At 35.2% G+C, this 23,476-nt stretch overlaps 3 protein-coding genes across 4 annotated transcripts; all 3 read left to right on the top strand.

The window, feature by feature from the left end:
* Nucleotides 1-1,127: 1,127 nt before the first annotated feature.
* Nucleotides 1,128-6,477, top strand: LOC108909691. Its single transcript, XM_018714094.2, has 14 exons — nt 1,128-1,294; nt 1,518-1,602; nt 1,762-1,958; nt 2,688-2,894; nt 2,952-3,116; nt 3,183-3,304; nt 3,467-3,634; nt 3,726-4,272; nt 4,377-4,787; nt 4,861-5,081; nt 5,185-5,306; nt 5,420-5,714; nt 5,781-5,903; nt 6,051-6,477. Exons 1-14 carry the CDS (start codon nt 1,249-1,251, stop codon nt 6,195-6,197), a joined length of 2,856 nt encoding a protein of 951 aa, XP_018569610.1. The 5' UTR covers nt 1,128-1,248; the 3' UTR covers nt 6,198-6,477.
* A 2,327-nt stretch (nt 6,478-8,804) lies between these two features.
* LOC108909693 lies at nt 8,805-16,042 on the top strand. Its single transcript, XM_018714098.1, has 14 exons — nt 8,805-8,955; nt 9,155-9,239; nt 9,411-9,607; nt 10,344-10,550; nt 10,604-10,768; nt 10,835-10,956; nt 11,081-11,248; nt 11,331-11,865; nt 11,970-12,380; nt 14,452-14,672; nt 14,768-14,889; nt 14,990-15,284; nt 15,349-15,471; nt 15,627-16,042. The coding sequence occupies exons 1-14, from the start codon at nt 8,910-8,912 to the stop codon at nt 15,771-15,773; spliced, it is 2,844 nt and encodes a 947-aa protein (XP_018569614.1). The 5' UTR covers nt 8,805-8,909; the 3' UTR covers nt 15,774-16,042.
* Nucleotides 16,018-23,214, top strand: LOC108909692. Of its 2 annotated transcripts, none has more exons than XM_018714095.1 (14): nt 16,018-16,176; nt 16,232-16,316; nt 18,343-18,539; nt 18,634-18,840; nt 18,939-19,103; nt 19,206-19,327; nt 19,392-19,559; nt 19,614-20,163; nt 20,217-20,630; nt 20,681-20,901; nt 20,959-21,080; nt 21,170-21,467; nt 21,533-21,649; nt 23,015-23,214. In XM_018714095.1, the coding sequence occupies exons 1-14, from the start codon at nt 16,125-16,127 to the stop codon at nt 23,150-23,152; spliced, it is 2,856 nt and encodes a 951-aa protein (XP_018569611.1). In that variant the 5' UTR covers nt 16,018-16,124; the 3' UTR covers nt 23,153-23,214. The 2 variants fall into 2 exon arrangements, with proteins under 2 accessions (XP_018569611.1, XP_018569612.1); XM_018714096.1 differs by lacking the exon at nt 16,018-16,176 and having other exon boundaries at nt 16,235-16,316; nt 18,343-18,421; nt 18,478-18,539.
* Nucleotides 23,215-23,476: the final 262 nt, after the last annotated feature.

Raw genomic sequence — 23,476 nt, 5'->3', positions numbered from 1 at the left:
TTTATTGCGAATTTGGAAAGAGCAAGGTCATTGTCAAAGTCATGCTCTTTCCAAATCCGCAATAAAAAAATAGGGGTTCCCATTTGGAAAAACAATTTTGACCTTGAAATTACCTCAAATGTCAAGGTCAGGGCCGAATACAAGGGCGCCATTGAATAACCAGGGAAAAATTCTAAAACCTTTGTATTTATCATTTTTCAAGAAAATGCACTCCTGACGAGTTATTCAGAGGTTTCCATACTTTTCTGCCACCCTGTATATCTTCTGGTTTTTAAGGTATTTACTGTTTTTCGTGCAGTCAACGGATATCGCATAATTTCTTGCGAGGATGGCTGTGAAATTGTTAGTGGAACTTCAAAACAAGTACCTAATCTGTCACCAGTTTTTTGAAATGAGGATATCATAAGCACCTATTGTTTGTCTTCAATTTGTCGCGATGGCTTACAAGAGAAATTATTGACATTTTCATTTTTACACAAAAATTATGTCATTTATTAATAGTTTTATGCAGACAATTTTTTTTCAAATGATTGTCATTGTAAGTGTAACGAGAATTTATACGTATATTGATCGATTTCAATCTATAAATGTAGTTGTTAACTTTGTTTTATCTGCACATAATATGAAAATATTTATTTTTCTGTTTATTTTTTTATGTTTTAAGATTGTTAGTAAATAACAGAAATGTTATTTTATGTAAAAATGTTTCCTTTTATAGGATGAAACTCTAAAGTGCGAATGATTTACATGTAAAAGGCAACATGTATTGACTTTATGATAGTTTAAATAAAATTGTGTTGCATTATTAGAAGAGCGACTTTTATTATTACAGAGATTGTATAAATATTATAATGGCATTGTTTATTACGTTTTGCAGTACACTTTTCAAAACGAGGAATAGATTTAAATGAGTTAAACGTGTTTTTCCTGAATAATACAATTTTGTATAATGGCATTTTAACAGTTATAGTAGTAGTAAAATAGTTGATACTGTAATTAATCACTAAAATTTCCGTTTATTGATAACCTAAAGTTCACTGATGTTTCTCCTATTTTCTATAACTTGTTTGAACGCCAACAACTCATTCTTGATCTGTTGTTAAATAAGATACTAAAGTACGTATTTGGGAAGGCCAAGATCAGTCCTTCTCCATCTATGAGGAGGAGCAAGACACAGTGTAAACAAACATAGCTTGCAGTGGAAATTTTTATATTATGAATCAGTGTTTTGTGTAGTTACATATAATAATGAATTACATCTCCTCTATTTTTCTTGTAAGCATATATTTACTTGGTAAGTTTTAGATTAGGTATCGAAAATAAAACATAAAATATTGTACATATCAAACAGAATTTTTGTTATTCTGTTCATTGCAGAGGCATTTATTAGAAACAAATACGATATTCTATAGTACTTTTAAACACTCGTTTTCGTTGTTATTCCAGGCTTATATGCCATAAATATTAATGTCAGTAACATCCGAGAACTGGTAACGAGTATTGTTTTCCTTTTTTAGTCGCTTCAGACCTTCAAATAGCCTCCTGTGAGACCCAACAAACAACATACTTAAGTCGATATAATCGACAAACCGGAAATGCTGGGTAAGAGTTTAATTTTTTATTCGTATTCTAAACTTTCTTATTATATTTTAAATCTTCATGGATAGCATAGGTAAGGCGAATAAAGGATATTAATTAATTAAATCATATTTGTTTGATAAATTATTGCTACTTTCTTCATCGTTACCTGACAACTTTTAGGATCACATGCGAACTACCATTACACCCAGTTAGTGGTAAATGGTCTATTATCAATGGAGATGGAAAACCAGGAGGTCATGTAAGCAAGAACACTGTCTTGCGGTTTGATTGTGACCCAGAGTACAAACTCTCATCCCGTTCTTCTTTTCTAATCTGCGACGAGAACTGGAATTTGTCCAAGGTTCCAACTTGTGAAAGTAGGTTGGCTATAATGTTGCCATAACACATTATTTTCTATATTTTTACATAATCACGAGGGATTAACCGCTGGGGAAATTCGGTGCACACTCATAAGGAAATGCAAAGATAAGGTATTCTATGTAAGACAAAAATTTCTGAAGAAATAAAGATAATGCAAAAGCAATACAATCGATCCATGGGAATTCTAGGAAGTACGAGGATATTTCAAAAGAAATTCCAGGTATTTTCCAATTCATTTATCCCATCAGTAACTGACCACCTTGTAGAGGGCAGGCATTAAAAAATTATGATGGTTCCAATTGTCAGTTTGTAATATGTTTGAGGCAGCTAACCAAATGTTTCAAGATTGGATCAAAAAGGCTGGATTATAGCTTGCAGCGTATTTTACTATATAAGACATCCGGTATCTACGTACGTTTTTGGACTATCTTCAGACTTTGTAAGGTATATTTGTGTATAAAATAAACAAATTCCAATGATAACTCAAGGGAAATTCCAGATAATGTATGGAAGATTCAGGAAGTTGTGGATAATAAACGGAAATTCTAGATAACTGGCAGAAATTCTAGGAAAAATTAATTAGTGAAAGAAAATACATAAGTATTACCCACGAAATGAAAATTTACAGAAAATAATGGGAAATAGAGTACATCACTTTGGCCAGCGGTTTCTCTCTCGCTTAATGATCATATTTCAACAAAAGTAATAACACATATTTTCTTAAGGAAAATGTCCAGCAAAGTACTCAACCTCGACCACCACCCTCAAATGCGAAGACAAGTATGGAAACGAAGTGACCTGCGACGAGGCAGTAGATGGAACTTACCTATCGTACACCTGTGCCCCCTTTTTCGAGACCCCCATAGGCTACAAGAAGACCATCCTCTGTATAGACGGTACTTGGAATTTTCCAAATCCAATCTGCCAACCAGGTAGTGTTTTGATATCCTTGATCCATTCTTGATTTTTCCTCGTTGGTTTGTTCGTAGTGTGCGGAAAAATAATTGAGAAATCCACAATACAGCTAGTAGTTGGAGGGACAATAAAGGAACAAAGAGAATATCCTTGGGTTATTGCTTTATTCCAAAAATTGGGAAATGAGTTCAGCAATATATGTGGTGCAACGTTAGTGAGCCAAAGGGTTGTTATAACTGGTTAGTAAATCTGAGTATATCGCTGTAGATTGTATTTTTTTACCAGCATAATCGTTATAATTTTAGCTGCCCACTGCGTGACAAATGATTTTGGAGACAAACTACGTCCAGAAGAGTTCACGGTTGGCGCAGGAAAATACTACAACAAATTTCGTGATCCTAGGGATGTTCGAGTTCAATACTCCGAGGTAGAAATTAACAATTTACTTTTACAGAGTTTGTAATAATAGTAATAACAAGTAAGCTAGCCGAAAAGTAGGCAATTATCTAGAAAAAAGATAATCTTCTATTGCATTTGAAAATCATATTTACAAAAAACTAATAATAAAAAACAATAATAATAACCGTAGGTAGCACGAATTGTGGTAAAATCAGGATATAGAGGAGCACCTCAACGTTTCCTGGCAGACTTAGCCCTTCTTATAACTAAAGATTTGATCACTATAAATGAAGTGGTCCAACCTGTCTGTTACCAAGATTTACCCAACATACATCTCCAAGCAGGAAAAATAGGAGCGGTAAGACTAACAATCTGTTCATATCCGCATTTTCTTAGTTTAGTTCTCAGAAAAAATTCTGCTACTGCAGTACAGTTTGATACAATTTCAGATAGCTGGATGGGGAAAGACAGAATCGGGTGAGCAACCAGACGAATTAAGAACTCTTGAAATTCCTTTCAAACATCAAACGACCTGCGCCCAAGAGCTTCCTTCAGACTGGGCCCACAGGTTCAACACCATCGATAAGATCTGTGCCGGATTTTTTAACCAAAACAAAAGCGTTTGCACGGGGGACAGCGGTAGCGGACTGTACTTTAAAAACCCCGAAGACAACCGATACTACATCCACGGTGTAGTCAGCATAGCTCCTGCAGAAAAGGGAGACTGCGACCCTCAGCAAAACTCTCTCTACACCAGTGTGGCTTACTATTATGAATTTGTGGATAGAGAAACCACCAAGCAGTACGTGCAGCAGTGTTCCCTACCCATGTATCCCAATCACGGAAAGTGGGTGGTACCTAAGCAGGATAGAAAACCCAGCGACATTGTTCCATCTAATACTATTTTGAAGGTGGAATGTGATGAGGGTTACGCATTGTCTTCTAGTAATGCTTTCATAGACTGTCAGTCAGCACACGCCATGCCACAATGTGAATGTAAGTATGAAATTTAATTTATTTTCTTAGCCGCAGTTTAATAGGTACTGGGTTTTTGAGAAAATTGTTTTAAAGTAAACGAATCACAAAATTATTTGTTATAGTGTTGTGTCCAAAGCTGAATTTACCGAAAGGCAGCATCTACAAGTGCAACAACGAAAGAGGAGCGGAAATAGATTGCACCAAAGCTACGGACGGGAGCAGCATCACCTACTCCTGTCCTGAAGGTTACAGAAGGGTACCTGGTGCCAGCAAAGTCGAATTCTGTAAAAAAGGATCTTGGAGAGGGCACAAACCCGAATGTGTAGCAGACGATGCTGAAAAACAAACCACTAACATTGAACAAAAGAAGATAGTGTGTACTTATGCAAGTTGGTACGCATTCGATAAAGTACTTCCAGAAGATTTGAACGCAACATTATGTACCCATATCGTATATTCTTTCGCTGGCTTTTTGGAGAAAGGAGACGTAAAGGCTCAAAATGAATTCTTTGAACTTGATCGAGATCAGACAGGTGGGTAACTGATTCAGTCTAAAGTATAGTCTACTAACATTATGCAAAACAATTTAATTTTCAATATTTTTAGGTCTCTTCCGAAGATTTACTGATTTGAAGAAGAAAAACAAGGATTTGAAGGTACTACTGAGCATCGGCCGCACTGATGGTACAGATACCTCGCTTTTTTCTAATATGGCGAATGATGAGAGTACAAAAGCTACGTTTATACAAAGTGCCTCCTCTTTTATCGAAACTTATAATTTTGATGGAATGAATATAGAGTGGTTTTATCCTAGGGACAAAGATAAGGTAATGTAGTACTGGAATACAAATCACAAAAACAAATGGCGGTTTTGTTAATTTATTTTCTATCTTGATCCATTTTTAAAATAACTTCTACCGTTGTCCGCAGGTGAGTTATACAAAATTGCTTCAGGATCTTAGAAAGAAATGCAATGAAAAGGGATGGCTTCTGACTGCTTCTGTTTACGCTATTCTAGATGAGACTGGATACGATGGTCCAGAAATGAGTAAGTAAGTATCGGTATCAAAGTCTAAATCACTCGGAATTACAAGTAACAAGAAAGTAAACAAACGTATTTAAATGAAGAGAGAAGAATGAAAATATGTAGAAGTGATTTTTTTAGGGTTTTGGATTTTATAATTATAAGAACCTATGATTACTATGGACCTTGGAGTCCCTACACAGGCCAAAACTCCGCTCTTTATGCATCACAGGTAGAAAGCAGTTGGGAAAAGAACAACCTAAATATAGAAGCAGGTGTGATGAATTGGTTAAAGCTTGGCGTATCGAAATCGAAGATTGTTCTAACCATCGCGTTTTACGGCAGGTCGTTCACTTTGAAAGACAAAAACCAAAATGGGCTACACGCACCTTTCACAGGTGTTGGTTTAGGAGATGGATTCCTAAGATATTCAAAGGTGACAAATAAATGAATATACAACGAGAAGTAGATAAATTAATTTTTAAACGATTTATTTCTCCAGATGTGTACTATCAAGAACTTCAACAACTGGACCTCAGTTTGGGACGAAGAGCAGAAGAGTATATACTCGTACAATGAGGACCAATGGATTGGACATGAGAGCAAGGACACTGTTAGGATAAAGGTATCTAAAGTAAAACTTTGAATAGTCATTTAAAAGAATTATTTTACTCCATCTCAATGTTTTAATTTTTATGTAAGTATGACTTAATGAATTCAAAAATTATTATGAGAAAATCCCTGAAAATTTTTGACACTTGATTTTTTTTAGGCTGCTTATGCCAAAGACAACGGACTGTTAGGAGTAAACGTTTGGCCTATCGACGGAGATGACATCTACGGAAAATGTGGGACAAAGCATATATTACTGAAGCACGTTCACATAGGCCTAGGAAATTTAAGCTTTGACGACCAGTGATAATCATTTTTGTTAATATTAAATAGAAGCTTGCATTCACAGTTATTATTCGAATTATTTAAAATAAATATATTTACAATTTAGAATAACGTTATTAGTAAAATTTTAATTGAAGCATTTGGGGAAATTTCTGTGGTCTTAATGTACAGTGCTATTAATAGCAATTTGAGACACATTTCCTATCTGCTTAATAGTCGGGGAGTCAGGGTAATTATGTTGGATGTTCATTTTATACAGAATTTTGTAATCGGTAAGTAATGGAATACTTAAGATAACCATAATAAAGTCTCTAATACGAGGGAGGTCGGGAAGGTCGTTGTTATTGCAAAATAAATTACAAAAATGCATTTTTTTTACATTTTCTTGAATAGCTCTTCTACTATTGGTTTTAGGAAAAAAGTAATAATATAAAAGTTGTTCAGAATCAAATTTTGTTTTTCAATTGCGAAATTGTTTAAAAACGTCAATAAAACTGAAAAATTTATATATCAAGAAAGTAAGTATAAAAAATGCTTAATTGTTACTGAAACTGCACTGGAGGGTGTCTTTTGGTTAGTAGAACGTAATCCCAAGGCAATTTTCCTATCTCAAAATGGCGGCCTATTGCAAAATTATTTGTCCATAAATTTCAAGTGGCTACGAAAGCGTGTTTTTAAATAAATTGATGAAACCAATTGGAATCGTTAGCTTATGATGTACTTATTAAATGCTCAAAAGGGATTTTTTTTAATTGCAGTTTAACAACATTTTTAACAATAAATGTCCGTCGTTAAGACCGTATTTCAGCGAGTTTATAATTTTGAGAATCGCGACAAATTGCATTGTAATGCATGTAAAAAAACATGAAATTAAAAAAAAATCAGACCAATAGAAGCCGAGATCGTCAACTTTTAGTAATTGATCTACTTACCCCAGACTGGCCAAAAAATGCCTTGAACAGGGGAAGTGATTTTGGCGCATTTGGGCGGTTGGAGAGGATCGAGGTAGCGTGACATTATGTTTGCAGCGTATCATCCTCAAAAATTGGGATGGAGGAGAACCGGTGGGTGGAACAGATCAGAGACGGGTGTAATCCCTTTTGTGGTTGGCTCTTGACCATTAGGAGGAGGGGAGTATTGGAGTGAGGACGGCGTGACAATATGTTCGTGGGTTATCTCCCTTGAAAATGGGTGATATGAGTTTAACCCCTCTTTGGGGCAGTTTTTGGCCGGTTTAGGGGGGATAAGTGTGCGAGTAGCTCGACAGTATGTTCACGACGGGAATTTTATTCTAGAGGCCAAAAATAACCACAGCAATTTTCAATTTTAACCGAGACCACTTTTTAATGTAATTAGTGCGAGTTGTGTCACCTGATGCATTACATCACAGTGGTTGTTGTAAGACAGTCATCCGATGCAAACTTAGCATCTCCAATGTTATAAATATGATAAAAACTCTAATTCCATGTTCAATTTTGCTTGCTTCTGTAACAATAATGTTCCGCTGGTTAATACATTGTTTTCATTCCAAAAAAGTGTCTTACTCAAGGGGAATTAGATCATAAAACCTGACAAATCTGAAAAAATTATTAGTACACATTTTATTGCACTTCATAAGAAGAAAGAAGTAAATTAAGAATTATTTCCTGCAGTTGTAAGAGCAGTTGCACAACACAAAGCTGTAGCTGCAGGAAACATGGCTTAAAAGGTACGAAAATTTGCATAAATTGCCATGGCCAATCGAGCGAAGACGTAGACAAACCTATAATCGAGAAACTGCAGTTTGAAAAGACACATTTCATACAAGACGAAGAAGATGGTGATGAATTCATTCCTGCCAAAAAAAGTAGAAGTGACTAATGGTAAATTACATTTTTTATAATAAAAGTTTTTATTTTTATAAATATAAATCATTATATTTAAAAAAGTTATGTTGGGAACAAAGAGGTGTAGGTGATTTCAATTTTTTTAAATTACCTTAAAAATAAGCTCTATGTAATGCAGAAAAGGCGAATTCCCTAGCAGCTTTTGCCTGACCCTGGGACAATTTGTTTATAACATTGTTTTGTACGGCCTACTTTGTTAGTTGTAAAGGGCAACTTAATTTCAACTTTTTGAAATTTTTCTTTTTCGATACGTTTCTACGGATCAATTAGAACCTATATCTACGTTATTAACTTCTAAAATAACGGTTGGTAATTAAACAGTTAGTTGCAAAAAATCGAACGAAATCAATTAACAAATAGCTGGAGCAACAGTTTCACAGTTAATCAAATCGGCCTTTGGCACACTTGTTGGTCTTTGGACTGACCGCCTTTTCCATAAACTTCAACATCCAACACTTTTTGCAATAATAATGCGCAATTTTCGAAAACTGAACAATTAGTTTTCCGGCATGTCGTCTAGATTTTCATGGACAGTAAAAAACGTGAAGAAACATGTAAATTTGCCAACTTAGCGACACTTCTTTTGAGTTACTTTTTTGATAGTAATAATTTTTTCACGTTCAAACTCTAATTCGACTGGAGTATTTTCCGTTTGCTGATAACCTAAAGTTCATCCACGCGTCGCTGATATTTTCTATAACTTGACTGGGCTCCGGCGACCCATTCTTGATCTGTCGCTAAAAGTATAATAAAGTGCGTATTTGGGAAGACCAAGATCAGTCCTTCTCCACCTATGAGCGGTTGAAATTTCTATATCAAATCAGTGTTTTGTGTAGTTACATACAATAATGAATTACTTCTCCTTAACTTTTCTTATAAGCATATATTTACTTGGTAAGTTTTAGATTATCGAAAATAAATATATGAGAATTTTTTTATTTTGTTCATTACAGAAGTTCTTACTAGAAACAAATACGATATTTTATAGTACTTTTAAACAGTCGTTTTCATTGTTATTTCATGTTTATATACCATAAATATTAATGTCAGTAATATCCGAGAACTGGTAACGGGTATTGTTTTCCTTTTTTAGGCACTTCAAATCATCGAATATCCTCCTATGAGACCAAACAAACAACATACTTAAGGCGATATAGCCGACAAAGCGGAAATGCTGGGTAAGAGTTAAATTTTTTATTCCTATTCTAAACTTGCTTTCTTATCATATTTTAAATCTTCACTGAGAGCATAGATAAGGCGAATAACGGAAATAGGAAAATGTAGTAATTAAATTATGTTTAATTGATAAATTATTGCTACTTTCTTCATCGTTATCTGACAACTTTTAGGATCACATGCGAACTACCATTACACCCAGTCAGAGGTAAATGGTCGATTATCAATGGAAATGGAAAACCAGGAGGCCATGTAAGCAAGAACACTGTCTTGCGGTTTGAGTGTGACCCAGAATACAGACTCTCATCCCGTTCTTTTTTACTAATCTGCGACGAGAACTGGAATTTGTCCAAGGTTCCCACTTGTGAAAGTAGGTTAGCTATAATGTTGCCATAACACTTTATTTTCTATATTTTTACATAATCGCAAGGGGTGAATCGCTAGGGAAATTTGGTGCACACTGCACACTCATAAGGAAATGCAGAGATAAGGTATCCCATGTAATACAAAAATTTCTGAAGAAATAAGGATAATGCAAAGGTAATACAATCCATTCAGGGGAATTCTAGGAAGTACCAGAAAATTTCAAGTTAAAATTCCAGGTATCTCATTTGCCCCAGCAGTAACTGATCACCTTGTAGGGGCAGGCATTAAAAAAATATATGATTCTAATTGTCAACTTGTAATATGTTTGAGGCAGCTAACCAAACGTTTCAATATTGGACCAAAAAGGCTAGAGTTATAGCTTGCAGCGTATTTTACTATAGTAGACATCTGGAAATACGTGTGTTTTTTGGATTCTTCAGACATTGTATATTGTGCATAAAATTACCAAATTGCAAAGATAACTCGAGGGAAATACCAGATAATGTATAGAAATTTGAGGAAGTTCTGGAAATTAAAGGGAAATTCTAGATAACGGGGAGAAATTCTAGGAAAAACCAGGTAGTGAAAGAATATACATAAGTATTACCCACCAAATGAAAGTTTGCAGAAGATAATGGGAAATAGAGTAGGTATATCAATTTGGCCAGCGATTTCCCTCTTGCCTAATAATATGTAATTCAACATATTTCAACAAAAGTAATAACACACATTTTTTTAAGGAAAATGTCCAGCACAGTACTCAACTTCGACGACCACCGTCAAATGCGAAGACAAGTATGGAAACGAAGTGACCTGCGACGAGGCAGTAGATGGAACTTATCTATCGTACACCTGCGCCCCCTTTTTCGAGACCCCCATAGGCTACAAGAAGACCATCCTCTGTGTAGACGGTACTTGGAATTTTCCAAGTCCAATCTGCCAACCAGGTAGAGTTTTGATATTTTTGATCCATTCTTGATTTTCATTGGATTGGCCGTAGTTTGCGGAAAAATAATTGAGAAAAACACAATACAGCTATTAGATGGAGGAACAATAAGTGAACAAAGAAAATATCCTTGGGTTATTGCTTTATTCCAAAAATTGGGAAATGAGTTCAGCAATGTATGTGGTGGAACACTAGTGAGCCAAAGGGTTGTTATAACCGGTCAGTAAATCTGAATGTGTCGCTGGAGATTGTGGTTTTTTACCAGCATATTCGTTTTACTTTTAGCTGCCCACTGCGTGACAAATGATTTTGGAGACAAACTACGACCAGAAGAGTTCATGGTTGGCGCAGGAAAATACTACAACAAATTTCGCGATCCTAGGGATGTCCAAGTCCAATATTCCGAGGTAGAAATTAATGACTTCCTTTCACAATAATAGTAACAACAATAATTAAACTAGAAGAAAAGTAGGCAATCTATTGCTTTTACTATTTTACTATTTTTTTTACCATATAAAATAATAACTGTAGGTGGCACGAATTGTGGTAAAATCAGGATATAGAGGAGCCGCTCAACGTTTCCTGGCAGACTTAGCGTTGCTTATAACTAAAGATCTGATCACTATAAATGAAGTAGTCCAACCTGTATGTTACCAGGATTTACCCAACATACATCTCCAAGCACGCAAAATAGGAGTGGTAAGACTAATAAACTGTTCATACCCGCATTTTCTAAGTTTAAAAAATTCTGCTACTGCAGTACAATTTGACACAATTTTAGATAGTTGGATGCGCAGAGACAGAATGGGGTGAGCAACAAGAAGAACTAACAACTCTTGAAATTCCTTTCCACAATCAGACGACCTGCGCCCAAGAGCTTCCTTCAGACTGGATCCACAGGTTCAACACCATCGATAAGATCTGCGCTGGATTCTTTAACCAAAACACGGGTGACAGCGATACCGGACTGTACTTTAAAAACCCCGAAGACAACCGATACTACATCCACGGTGTAGTCAGCATAGCTCCTGCTGCAGAAGGAGATTGCTATCCCCAGCAAAAGTCTCTCTACACCAGTGTGGCTTACTATTATGAATTTGTGGATAGAGAAATCACCAAACAGTACGTGCAGCAGTGTTCTCTACCCATGTATCCCAGTCATGGAAGATGGGTGGTACCTAAGCAGGATAAAAAACCCTGTGACATTGTTCCATCTAATACTATTTTGAATGTGGAATGTGATGAGGGTTACGCATTGTCTTCTAGTAATGCTTTCATAGATTGTCAGTCGGCACACGCTATGCCACAGTGTGAATGTAAGTTGATGTTTATTGCTGTCCCTACTTAGCTCCACTTTAATACTGAGTTTCTGAAAAATTTTTGTTTTAAAGTGAACGAATCACAAAATTATCTGTTATAGTGCTGTGTCCAAAACTGAATTTACCGAAAGGCACCACCTACAAGTGCAACAACGAAAAAGGAGCGGAAATAAATTGCTCCAAAGCTACGGACGGGAGCAGCATCACCTACTCCTGTCCTGAAGGTTACAGAAAGGTACTTGGTGCCAGCAATGTCGAATTCTGTAAAAATGGATCTTGGAAAGAGCGCAAACCCGAATGTGTAGCAGACGACGCTGAAAAACAAACCACTAACATTGAACAAATGAAGATTGTGTGTACTTATGCAAGTTGGGACGGACTTAATAACGTACTTCCAGAAGATTTGAACGCAACGTTATGTACCCATATCGTATATTCTTTCGCTGGCCTTTTGGATAAAGGAGGCGTCAAGGTCCAAAATGAATTGTTTGAATTTGATCGATATCATAAAGGTCTACCAACATCATACTATGCAGTAAAACCACATATCTAACCCATATGCGACACTCCTTTGATAAGACACAAATGCCGCTGTTGACCCTGTCAATTTAAACTGGATGCTAAACGTTGCCAGATTGAGCAATAAAAATTGATATCTGAAGAATGTTGAAAGTTTTAAATATTGATTGAACATGAACATAAAACGCTTACACCTATATTTATCATAATTTTCACTAAACGGGATGATAAATTAGGTAACTAATGTATTAAAATAAAATTGCTAAATTTTTTATTGAAATTGCACATATTTAATTTTACATTTTTTATTTTTCTTAAAATTTTGATTAATAGATTTTATATGATAGTAAATTCGCAGCCTTACAGTAACTTTACTAAATAGTCCAAAGGAAAATTTGGACAGGGATGTTGATCTCCGAGGTAGATCTTTACAAAAATTATAAATGAGACTTCCTGGGTAGTTACAAATACAATTATCAATCAAAGAGTGACCGCAAAATCCGCCCGTTTTTGCGTAGTGTGTAGCAAGAACGGGGAAGGTTGTACAGAGGTCTCCGTGGGCTTAAATTGATCGTCATGAAAAATCTAGGTGAGCATAATTCGATTTTTCCAATATTTGCCCGACTTACCCCTACTTAAGGGGTGGAAACCACCCCTAAAACAAGAAAAATGAGAAAATAGTCGATAAATTATTGGTAAAATTGGGGGAATTTCACATGGCAAAGGGTAAAATCAGGAATGTCCTTCTAAAAATGCTCATGATAAACACACCCCACGTGGGGGGTGTTTTTCATCTTGAGCATTTTTAGGAGGGCATTCTTGATGTTACCCTTGCCATGTGGAATTCCGCCAATTTTTACCCAGATTTTGGTGACCATTTTTTCTGTTTTCTTGTTTTAGGGGTGGTTTCCACCCCTTCAGTAGGGGTAACTGATCAGAATCCGACAGAAGAACGAATTATGGGGGCATGTATTTCATATCATTTGGATTTATAAGGCAGAGTGGCACAAAAAAGGCAATTCATGAAGGGAACATCATTTGCCGCCGGTTTTCGGCAATAGGGGTGGTTTTACCCCCACACGGGGGATGTTTTTCACCTTGAGCATATTTGGAAGAACATCCCTGATCTCTTCCTTGCCATTCAAATTCCCGCCAATTTTTACCAAGAATTGATCGACCATTTTCTCAGGTTTCTTGTTTTAGGGGTGGTTTCCACCCCTTAAGTAGGGGTAAGTCGGACAGATATTGGAAAAATCGAATTATGCTCACCTAGATTTTTCATGACGATCAATTTAAGCCCACGGAGACCTCTGGACGACCTTCCCCGTTCTTGCTACACACTACGCAAAAAAGGGCGAAAAAATGAGGTTTTTTGCGTTTACTCTTTGTTATCTCACTGAGTAATGAAAATAGAAAATATGTTATTTTAGGGATAGTAAACATCCAAATGCTGTTACATTAGTGCTGTAGTTAAGTATGTAAATTTGAAATCGTTTTACCCATTATGAATTCTGGGCATTCACATGTTTCTATTGATATCTAAAAGAACAATTTTTATTATAAACATTTTATATTTAAATAATTTTTAATAATTTATAAGGAATTTAAGATTACCTATATAGAAAGTAATACACTGATTTAGGCATCATTTGAACTGCCATTCATTATGCCTTCGATATAACAATACTCGACTAATGATTGTTAATTAAAACACCAAAGTTTTAAAAATAAATAACTATAAATCCACTGATTCGCAGATAAAAACGGTTCATACGGGTAACATCATTTTATGGCCAAAATAATCAACATTTTATTTTACTGTACAAAATTTATATATCCTTAAAGTTTTATATTTCATATATATTCTGTTTATTGCCGAAATAATAGTAAATCAGAAAATATCATCTGACATTTTCACACAGCTGTTCTGTTTCGAATTATACCCCAATATTCTATTCGTGTTGCACAAATTGGCTCTTCCTCTCTCAGTGTCGCATATGGGTTAGATATGTGGCAAAACAGTGGTTTTGAATGAAATGAAATGTCATTTTCGATATTTTTTAGGGTATTTCCGAAGATTTACTGATTTGAAAAAGAAAAACAAGAATTTGAAAGTACTTCTGAGCATCGGGCGCACTGATAGTAAAGACATTCTGCATTTTTCTAATATGGTGAATGATGAGAGTAAAAAAGCTACGTTTATAGAAAGTGCCTCGTCTCTTATTGAAACTTATAATTTTGATGGAATTAATATAGAATGGTTTTATCCTAAGTACATAGATAAGGTAATGCAATATTATAAAGCAAATCACAAAAAAAAAGGAAATAGTCTTTCACTTTGTTGATCCTCTTTTAAAATATCCTCTACCGTTGTCCGCAGGTGGGTTATACAAAACTTCTTCAGGATCTTAGAAAGAAATGCAATGAAAAGGGATGGCTTCTGACTGCTATTGTTTACGCTATTCCAGATGGGACGGGATACGATGGTCCAGAAATGAGTAGGTACGTATCAGTATCAAAGTGTAAATCACTTGAAATTACAGAAAATAAATATATATTGAAATGAAGAGAGAAGTATGGAAATACAAATGAATGTTTTTAGTGCTTTGGACTTTATAATTATAAGAACCTATGACTACCATGGGTATTGGAGTTACTATACGGGCCAAAACTCCGGTCTTTATGCATCATCGGTAGAAAACATTTGGGAAAAGAACAACCTAAATATAGATGCAGGTGTGAAGAATTGGCTAAAGCTTGGCGTACCGAAATCGAAGATTGTTCTAAGCATCGCGTTTTATGGCAGGTCGTTTACTTTGAAAGACAAAAATCAAAATGGGCTACACGCACCTTTCACAGGTGTTGGTCTAGGAGATGGATTCCTAAGATATTCAAAGGTGACAATAAATGAATATACAACGAGAAGTACATAAATTAATTTTTAAACGATTTATTCCCCAGATGTGTACTATCAAGAACTTCAACAACTGGACCTCAGTTTGGGACGAAGAGCAGAAGAGTATATACTCGTACAATGAGGACCAATGGATTGGGCATGAGAGCAAGGACACTGTTAGGATAAAGGTATCTAAAGTAAAACTTTGAAAAACACTTAAAGTCCTTTAAAATAATTATTTCGGTCTATCTCAATGCTTTAATGTTTATATAAGTATGACTTAATGAATTCAAAAATTATTATAAGAAAATCCCAAAAAATGTTTATCATATGATTTTTTTAGGCTGCTTATGCCAAAGACAACGGACTGTTAGGAGTAAACGTTTGGCCTATCGACGGAGATGACATCTACGGAAAATGTGGGACAAAGCATATATTACTGAAGCACGTTCACATAGGCCTAGGAAATTTAAGCTTTGACGACCAGTGATAATCATTTTTGTTAATATTAAATAGAAGCTTGCATTCACAGTTATTATTCGAATTATTTAAAATAAATATATTTACAATTTAGAATAACGTTATTAGTAAAATTTTAATTGAAGCATTTGGGGAAATTTCTGTGGTCTTAATGTACATGCTATTAATAGCAATTTGACACGCATTTCGTATCATCGCACCGAGATTGCTTAAACCATTATTCACTAACCAGTCAAACTTGTGGCTTCATAAGAATAAACGAAAACAATTTTATCTTGACCTTGTCTTTAGTGTTTTGGAAACAAATTTAACTAATTATTAATAATCGCGTCCTCTTAGCGCACAGTGAGCTGATTTTATTATGAAAAACGATCATTTCAAAATCGTTTTTCTTTATTTTTACTTATTTCTTGGTAAGTTTTTTCATATTTACGAAAGGTAATTAGTTTGAAGAAAGAATTGTTGTAGAAGGATGTGAATTATATCAAATATCGTCTACTGTCAAAAACACGACAATAAAACGAGTTCAGAGGTTTGCTGAGAACAACAATGTGTAAGTATTTTTGTATAGTCTTGGTTAAGTTTTCGAGATATAGATATTTCCTCATATTTAAGGGAAAATATAACACACATTTTAAAAACAGCAACAAGAAGTTATTGACCTCAATGACATCAGAGGTATATCCCATTATTACTATACAGGATGAGTCTTATTAAAGTGTAAAAAATGTAAGCACAGCTTTTTCTGCGTATATCCCTCAGTACCAAAGTGCTTCTTTTAAATGTTCCAATTGATTGATTTTTACACATAAGTATGACTCATATATTCATATAGCAATATTAAAAAAAAAACTTATGTATTAACTAGTTGTCTTTGCTTTTAAATAAACACATAAAATAATTGAAGAAATAAAAATATGTCATATTTTTTTTTATAAAAACAAAATAAAACAAACTAAATTAAATTAAAACAAAATGATATTAAATAAAAATAAAAGGCGGGTAAATAAAAGTAAAAGTATAATAAAATATTGAAAGTTGTTTTAAATACAGGGTGTTATTTAAGTACATGGCTAAACTTCAAGGGGTCATTCTTTGAGTGATTCTAAGGCGAAAAGTTTATTTAAACAAAGTTCCGGTAATGCTTTGTTTTCAAGATACAGGGTGTCAAACTTTAAAAAAAAATCGTTTTTACGTAAAAATCTTAATCCGTTAGCCGATTTTGTTACAATTTAACAGTGTTATTTATTGTAGAAATGAGTTAATTTAGCTCTAACTAGATTAAAATTATTAAGTCCAGTGGCGTCCCGGGGGCACCTTAACCAATATTTTTTACAAGAAAAATGTGCGCCACTGACTTTTTTAAAAGTTTTATAAACTAAGCATCTAAAAATACAACTTTCTTGGCCCTTGAATATTTTTCCCTGTCTTTTCGTTGTCCCTAGGACAATATAATAAAAAATTAAAACTACCGAGCTATCAAAAACTGGGATGTACCTGTTATTTTTTTCCATATTAATAGTTTATTCTAGTCTTACAAATTGTTATAAAGAATAATTGTTGTCCATGGACATACAATGCATTTATTTATGATTAAGCAATTAAAATTACACCAAAGTCATATTTTGAATTTTTTTCGCTAGATTAACTGTTTTCGAATTTTTAAAAAAGTTTGACACCCTGTATCTTGAAAACGAAGCATTACCGGACCTATATTTATATAAACTTTTCGTCTTAGAATCACACAAAGATTTACTCCTTGAAGTTTGGCCACGTACTTAAATAACACTCTGTATATCAATCTACAGCACAAGAATATGCAATCTACTGTTAGTGTAGTGAAAGAATGCAAAAATGGCGTATTTTGAGGGTTTTCAATCTGAAATTTTTATTTATATACCTCCCCCCTATTTTAGAAGATGCTGATCATGAATATGATGATCACAATTCTCCCCAATCCTTGCAACCTCCTAGAAAGGGCCAAAATTATTTTATGAATCTGATTTTATGAAAAAACATATTTTATCCCTTTTTTAACAGATTTTTCAATGATATTCACCCCGATATTCATGATCAGCACCCTCGAAAATGGGAGATTACCTTGTTGGATTCTTTAAAAACAGATTGGGGTAGTTTTGGCCCCCTTCTAAGGTAAGACTAGTTTTGAACCGTTCAAGGTGGCTGTGAGTGTTGGGGAGGATCGTGATCAACATCCTCGATAACGGAGGGTAGAGTTACGGAGTTTATCTCTGGGGCCCCATATAAAAAAAGAGTGGTTTTTAACCAATAGCGATGCGCAGAGTTATAAATCGGACATCAAATTTGGATTCACCACCCTCGAAAACGGGGGACGGAGCGTTGGTTTCGTAGCTGCAATACTTCCCTACCTTCGACATTTTTTCACTACTACACTACTACTACTACAAAAAAGTTATATAACTTATTATAGTTACTAGTATTGGACTACGAGAAATCCAATGTTGACAGATTTTTATTTTTGTTACAACTCTTCAGATTTTATATTAATTCTAAGAAGATCTTCTATTAAGATAGGAAATTATAGTTTTCTTCCATTGCAGAATTTCTTGTAAGCTTCCATCTTACCCAGAGAATGGGAAATGGTCCATTTTTGGAGGTAGCGCAAGCCCAGGACAACACGTAAGTGTAAACACTGTTTTGAAGTACGAATGCAATGCTGGCTACAAAATTTCCAGTTCAACCCCGTATGTAATTTGTGACCAAAACTGGGATTCATCAAAAATGCCAGAATGTGAAAGTAAGTAAATGGTAAGGTCTAAACTTGTTCATATGTGATGTCGCCAACAAAAATAATTATTTTAAAATAAATGAATTGAATTGACTTTATTTAGAACTGTGTGCTCCTATGTATTCATCGACTACGACTACTGTGAAGTGTGTCGACAAAAAAGGTATCGAAATCAACTGCCAAGAGGCTACGGAGGGCAGTGTCCTAACTTATCTGTGCACCCCCTTCTATGAAACACCATTTGGATTTAGAAAGACAATACTGTGTCTGGATGGATCGTGGAACTATCCAAAACCTGTATGTCAGCCAGGTACAGAAAAACATAACTTTCAAATAAAAATATTCACGTTCTTCAAGGAACCCTTATTATTGATTTTATTATTAAATGGATGCTTCACCTAATTTTAGTATGTGGAAGAAAGGTTAATGACGATGCTATTCCGTTAATATATGGTGGTAGAATTCAAAAAGGTTTAGAATATCCTTGGGTTGTGGCACTGTACAAAAAGGATGACGACTCGTATACAAACATATGTGGTGGGTCATTGATTTCTCAAAGGGTAGTTTTAACTGGTTAGTATTACAGACTTTTTCTATCTAAATTTATTTTTACTCCTAGGACTTGTAAATTGAGGTAGCTATTTGCTAATGTAAGTGACCATTATTGGTTTTTAGCTGCCCACTGTGTGACAAACGAATACGGCGAGTTGCCACCAATTGAAAACTACATCGTTGGTGCCGGGAAGTTTTACAACAATTTTAATGATTCCAGAGACGTACAAGCTCAATATTCCCAAGTAAATATAAAGAGGCTAAGTTGAGGTAACAGTTTAATTCTTGAAAACATAAGATTGCTTTTAGATTTCCCGCGCCATAGTTCACGATGGCTACAAAGGAGATCGCAGACGTTTCTTTTCCGACATAGCTTTACTTGTAGTTGCAAAGTCCTTCAGGTTGACATATTTAGTACAGCCGATCTGTTTCAATGATGTCAATAATATTCACCTTCATGCTGGCAACATTGGAGTGGTAAATTGCGTTTGAAATAAATGATGATACCTTCCATAATATTCTCTTTTTCAGGTGTCTGGATGGGGAGTTAAAGAAGACGGTCTACCTTCTGAAGAACTTAGAGTGTTGGAAATCCCTTACAAATATGAAACTACATGTGCCCAAGAGCTACCCAGGGAATGGGCGGATAAATATAATGCTATCGACAAAATTTGCGCGGGATTTTTAAATAAAAATATGAGTGTTTGTCGGGGCGACAGCGGCAATGGGTTGGCTGTTAAAAATCCTGAAGATAACAGGTATTATATTCACGGGATTGTTAGTATAGGTCCGTCTGAGAAAGGTGAATGCAACATCCAACAGAACTCTCTGTACACTAAGGTAGCTTTCTATTATGAATTTATTGATAAAGAATTAAGTAGATACAGTGTAGAAGACTGCATATTACCTCTTTACCCAAAACATGGTTTGTGGATTACTAGCGAGACAGAGAAGAAGCCTGGAGAAAATGTTCCTGCTGATACAGTTATAAAATTGAGTTGTAATGAAGGATTTACCTTGTCATCGGATGTTCCGGATGTCCAGTGTAAGCAAACAGCATTTGACATGCCAACTTGCCAGCGTAGGTATAAAAAAATATATCGTACTCCTACAATCAAAGTGTTTTCATTATAGCTATTTGTCCAGCCCTCGTTTTCCCACTATCGACTATAACTAACTGCAAAGATCGAAGAGGTGAAATCGTTAGTTGCTCGAAAGCCACCGATGACACAATACTGACGTACGCTTGTCCTGAAGGCTACCAAAGTCCCAAAGGCCCCAAGGGAACCAGTAAATGCGTCGGTGGCTCTTGGGAAGCCCCAGTACCAAAATGTCAACAAGTTAATTCGCAAGGAGGAAAAAACGTCGACCAAGCTTCTCCAAAGGTAATATGTACTTACGCCAGTTGGGAAGCGCACAATGGAGTGAATCCTGAAAATTTTAACGCGAGTTTGTGCGACTATGTAACGTATGCCTTCGTTGGACTGTCACCAAATGGGAAATTGAGAGTCCAAGACAAACCTTTAGATGTTGGACAAAATAAAAATGGTATGTCTGAAATCAACGTTCTATTTATAATCTAATACGTATCATTTTAGGTTTGTACCATAAAGTCACTAATATGAAACAAAAAAATAAAAACCTAAAAGTTTTATTAAGCGTAGGGGGTTCTGGAGCAAGCAACGCTTCTTTATTCTCTTCTATGGCAGCGGATCCTTCGAAACGCTCAGCGTTTATAGAAAGCGCGAAAAATTTTTTGCAGACATACAATTTCGACGGACTAGACATAGAATGGCATATTCCAAACGTAGACGATAAGGTAAAATAACATTCAAGTCCAATATTACCTGAAGACATCGCGGTTATTTTGTTATAGGCGAATTATATAATATTACTTCGAGAAGTGAATCAAGCCCTTAAGCAAAATGGTTGGCTTGTCACAGCTACAGTCCGCTCTGATCCGGAATCTACAGGATATGATGGCAGTCAAATGAACGAGTAGGTGTTCTTTGTTCCTTATAATTTACTTTCTATTGATCATTTAGAACCGATGCAATTATCTATTTTACCTCTTTCTGTTTTTTAAGAGTTCTAGACTGGATCAACGTGAAGACTTACGACATGTATGGAGATTGGAGCCAGTACACGGGCCAGAACTCAGCCCTCTATCCTTCTTCCAAAGAATACGATTGGGAGAAGAACCATTTGAACGTGGACGCGGCAGCGAAGAATTGGCTTGCTGCTGGTATTTCGAAAATGAAACTAGCGCCTAGTATTGCTTTTTATGGAAGGTCCTTTACGCTGCAAGATGTAAGTCAAAACGGCATCCATTCGCCCATTGAAGGAGCAGGACCTGGTAAAGGAGGAATGCTGAAATATTCAGAAGTGAGTGAAGGGAAATAATGTTGTTTGACTTTTCACATATATGTGTATTTATTTCTGTAATGCAGATTTGTGAGAAATATGCCAACTGGTCGAGAAGTTGGGACCAGGAGCAAAGAAATCCTTACAAATACTTTGAAGATAAGTGGATAGGTTATGATGATAAGGAGTCCGTTTGGATAAAGGTTGTATAAATAACACAGCACACAAAAAAAGAAAAGTAGTCTGTACTTTTCATGCGACATATGTTACTCGTATTTTTGCCTCCTGATCTGGTGTCAGAATTGAGCTATCACATCACAGGAATTTGCTAACCTCAAAAAACAGGTAAAAAATAGCAAAAATTCATGAAAAAGTGCTAGGCAAAATACAAAAATTTTTTTTCTATATTCAAATGTTCATTTATATAGTTAAGACTCCGCCCAACGAGAATCCGCGGTCAGCATTAGTAGTTTTTTTTTCTAACCTCAAAAAAACGGGTCAATTAAAGTCAAATATCACTAATTTTCAAACAATAACAGATTCGCGCCAAATTTGGTATACGGGCGTTTTCTGGGTCGCTGATCACGGATCCGAGGTCAATTTTGCAAAATTCAAGATGGCGGATCCAAGATGGCTGACCAAATTTTCAAAAAATAACAGAATCGCAGTAAACTTTTTATACGGGGGTTTTCGGGGTCGCTGTCTACGGATCTGAGGTCAATTTTGCAAAATTCAAGATGGCGGATCCAAAATGGGCGACAAAATTTTCAAATAATAACAGAATCGCAGCAGATTTAGTATACGGAGGTTTTCGGGGTCGCTGATTACGTATTCGAGGTCAGAGTTGCGAAACTCATTTTGTAATATTTTACTTTATAACCTGAGTACCCAATCATGTGTTAATCTACTTTTTTCGGCTAAGTATATCTTGTTCTTTATTCTGTAAAAGATCTATTCACGGGTTGAATATTCGTGATCAGTGACCTCGAAAACCCCCGTATACCAAATTTGGCGCAATTGTGTTATTTTTTGAAAATTTTTTCCTTTATACCCCTTTATACCAAATTTGATGCGAATCTGTTATTTTTTGAAAATTTGGTCGGTCATCTTGGATCCGCCAGCTTGAATTTTGCAAAATTGACCTCGGATCCGTAATCAGCGATCCTGATTACGGATCCCCGTATACGAAATTTGGCGCGAACTTGTTATTTTTTGAAAATTCGTAACATCTGACCTTAATTGACCCGTTTTTTTTGAGGTTAGAAAAAGAAGCATCAATTCTGACCGCTAATTCACGTTCGCCGAGGTCTTAACTATATAAATGAGCATTTGAATATAGAAAAAAACAATTTTTCTAGTTTTTCTAGCACTTTTTCGTGAATTTTTGCTATTTTTGACTTGTTTTTTGAAGATAGGAAATCCCTGTGATGTGATAGCTTAACTCTGACACCGGATTCGTGATCAGGATGCAAAAATACTACCGATAACATATGTCACATGAAAAGTACAGACTACTTTTCTTTTTTTGTGTGGATAGGAATGATTTATTTCAGTTTTTTTTATTATAGGCCGCTTACATTAAAGAAAATGGTTACTTTGGAGTCAATGTTTGGCCAGTAGATGGCGATGATGTTCACGGAAAATGTGGGGTTAAACAAATTCTTCTGAAACAAGTTCAAAATGCATTAGCAAGTCGTACAAAATGAAGACATGCATAATTACGAATATATTTATATCTAAAATAGAAATAAAAAATTAAATAGTATGATTCAATTCAATTTTTGCTAGGTACTAGTTTTATTAAGGATGAAGTATCTAAACAAAATATATTTCCCTACCAAAGTAATTTCGAAGACACAAAAATGTAAGGAACTACTAATGTTGAAGCAAATGCAACATGCAAACTTGCCAATTATTGAACATAATAAAAATTTGTTTCAACCTTTATTATTCACAAAAGATGACAGTTTAAAATGTACTCATGTATGTAAATTTATCCATCTTCAGAACTTATTAAAATATTGTTTTGT

This window comes from Anoplophora glabripennis, unplaced genomic scaffold (assembly GCF_000390285.2).
Source record: "Anoplophora glabripennis isolate ALB-LARVAE unplaced genomic scaffold, Agla_2.0 scaffold323, whole genome shotgun sequence".
NCBI lineage: Eukaryota > Metazoa > Arthropoda > Insecta > Coleoptera > Cerambycidae > Anoplophora > Anoplophora glabripennis.
This window is presented reverse-complemented; position numbering and strand designations above follow the sequence as displayed.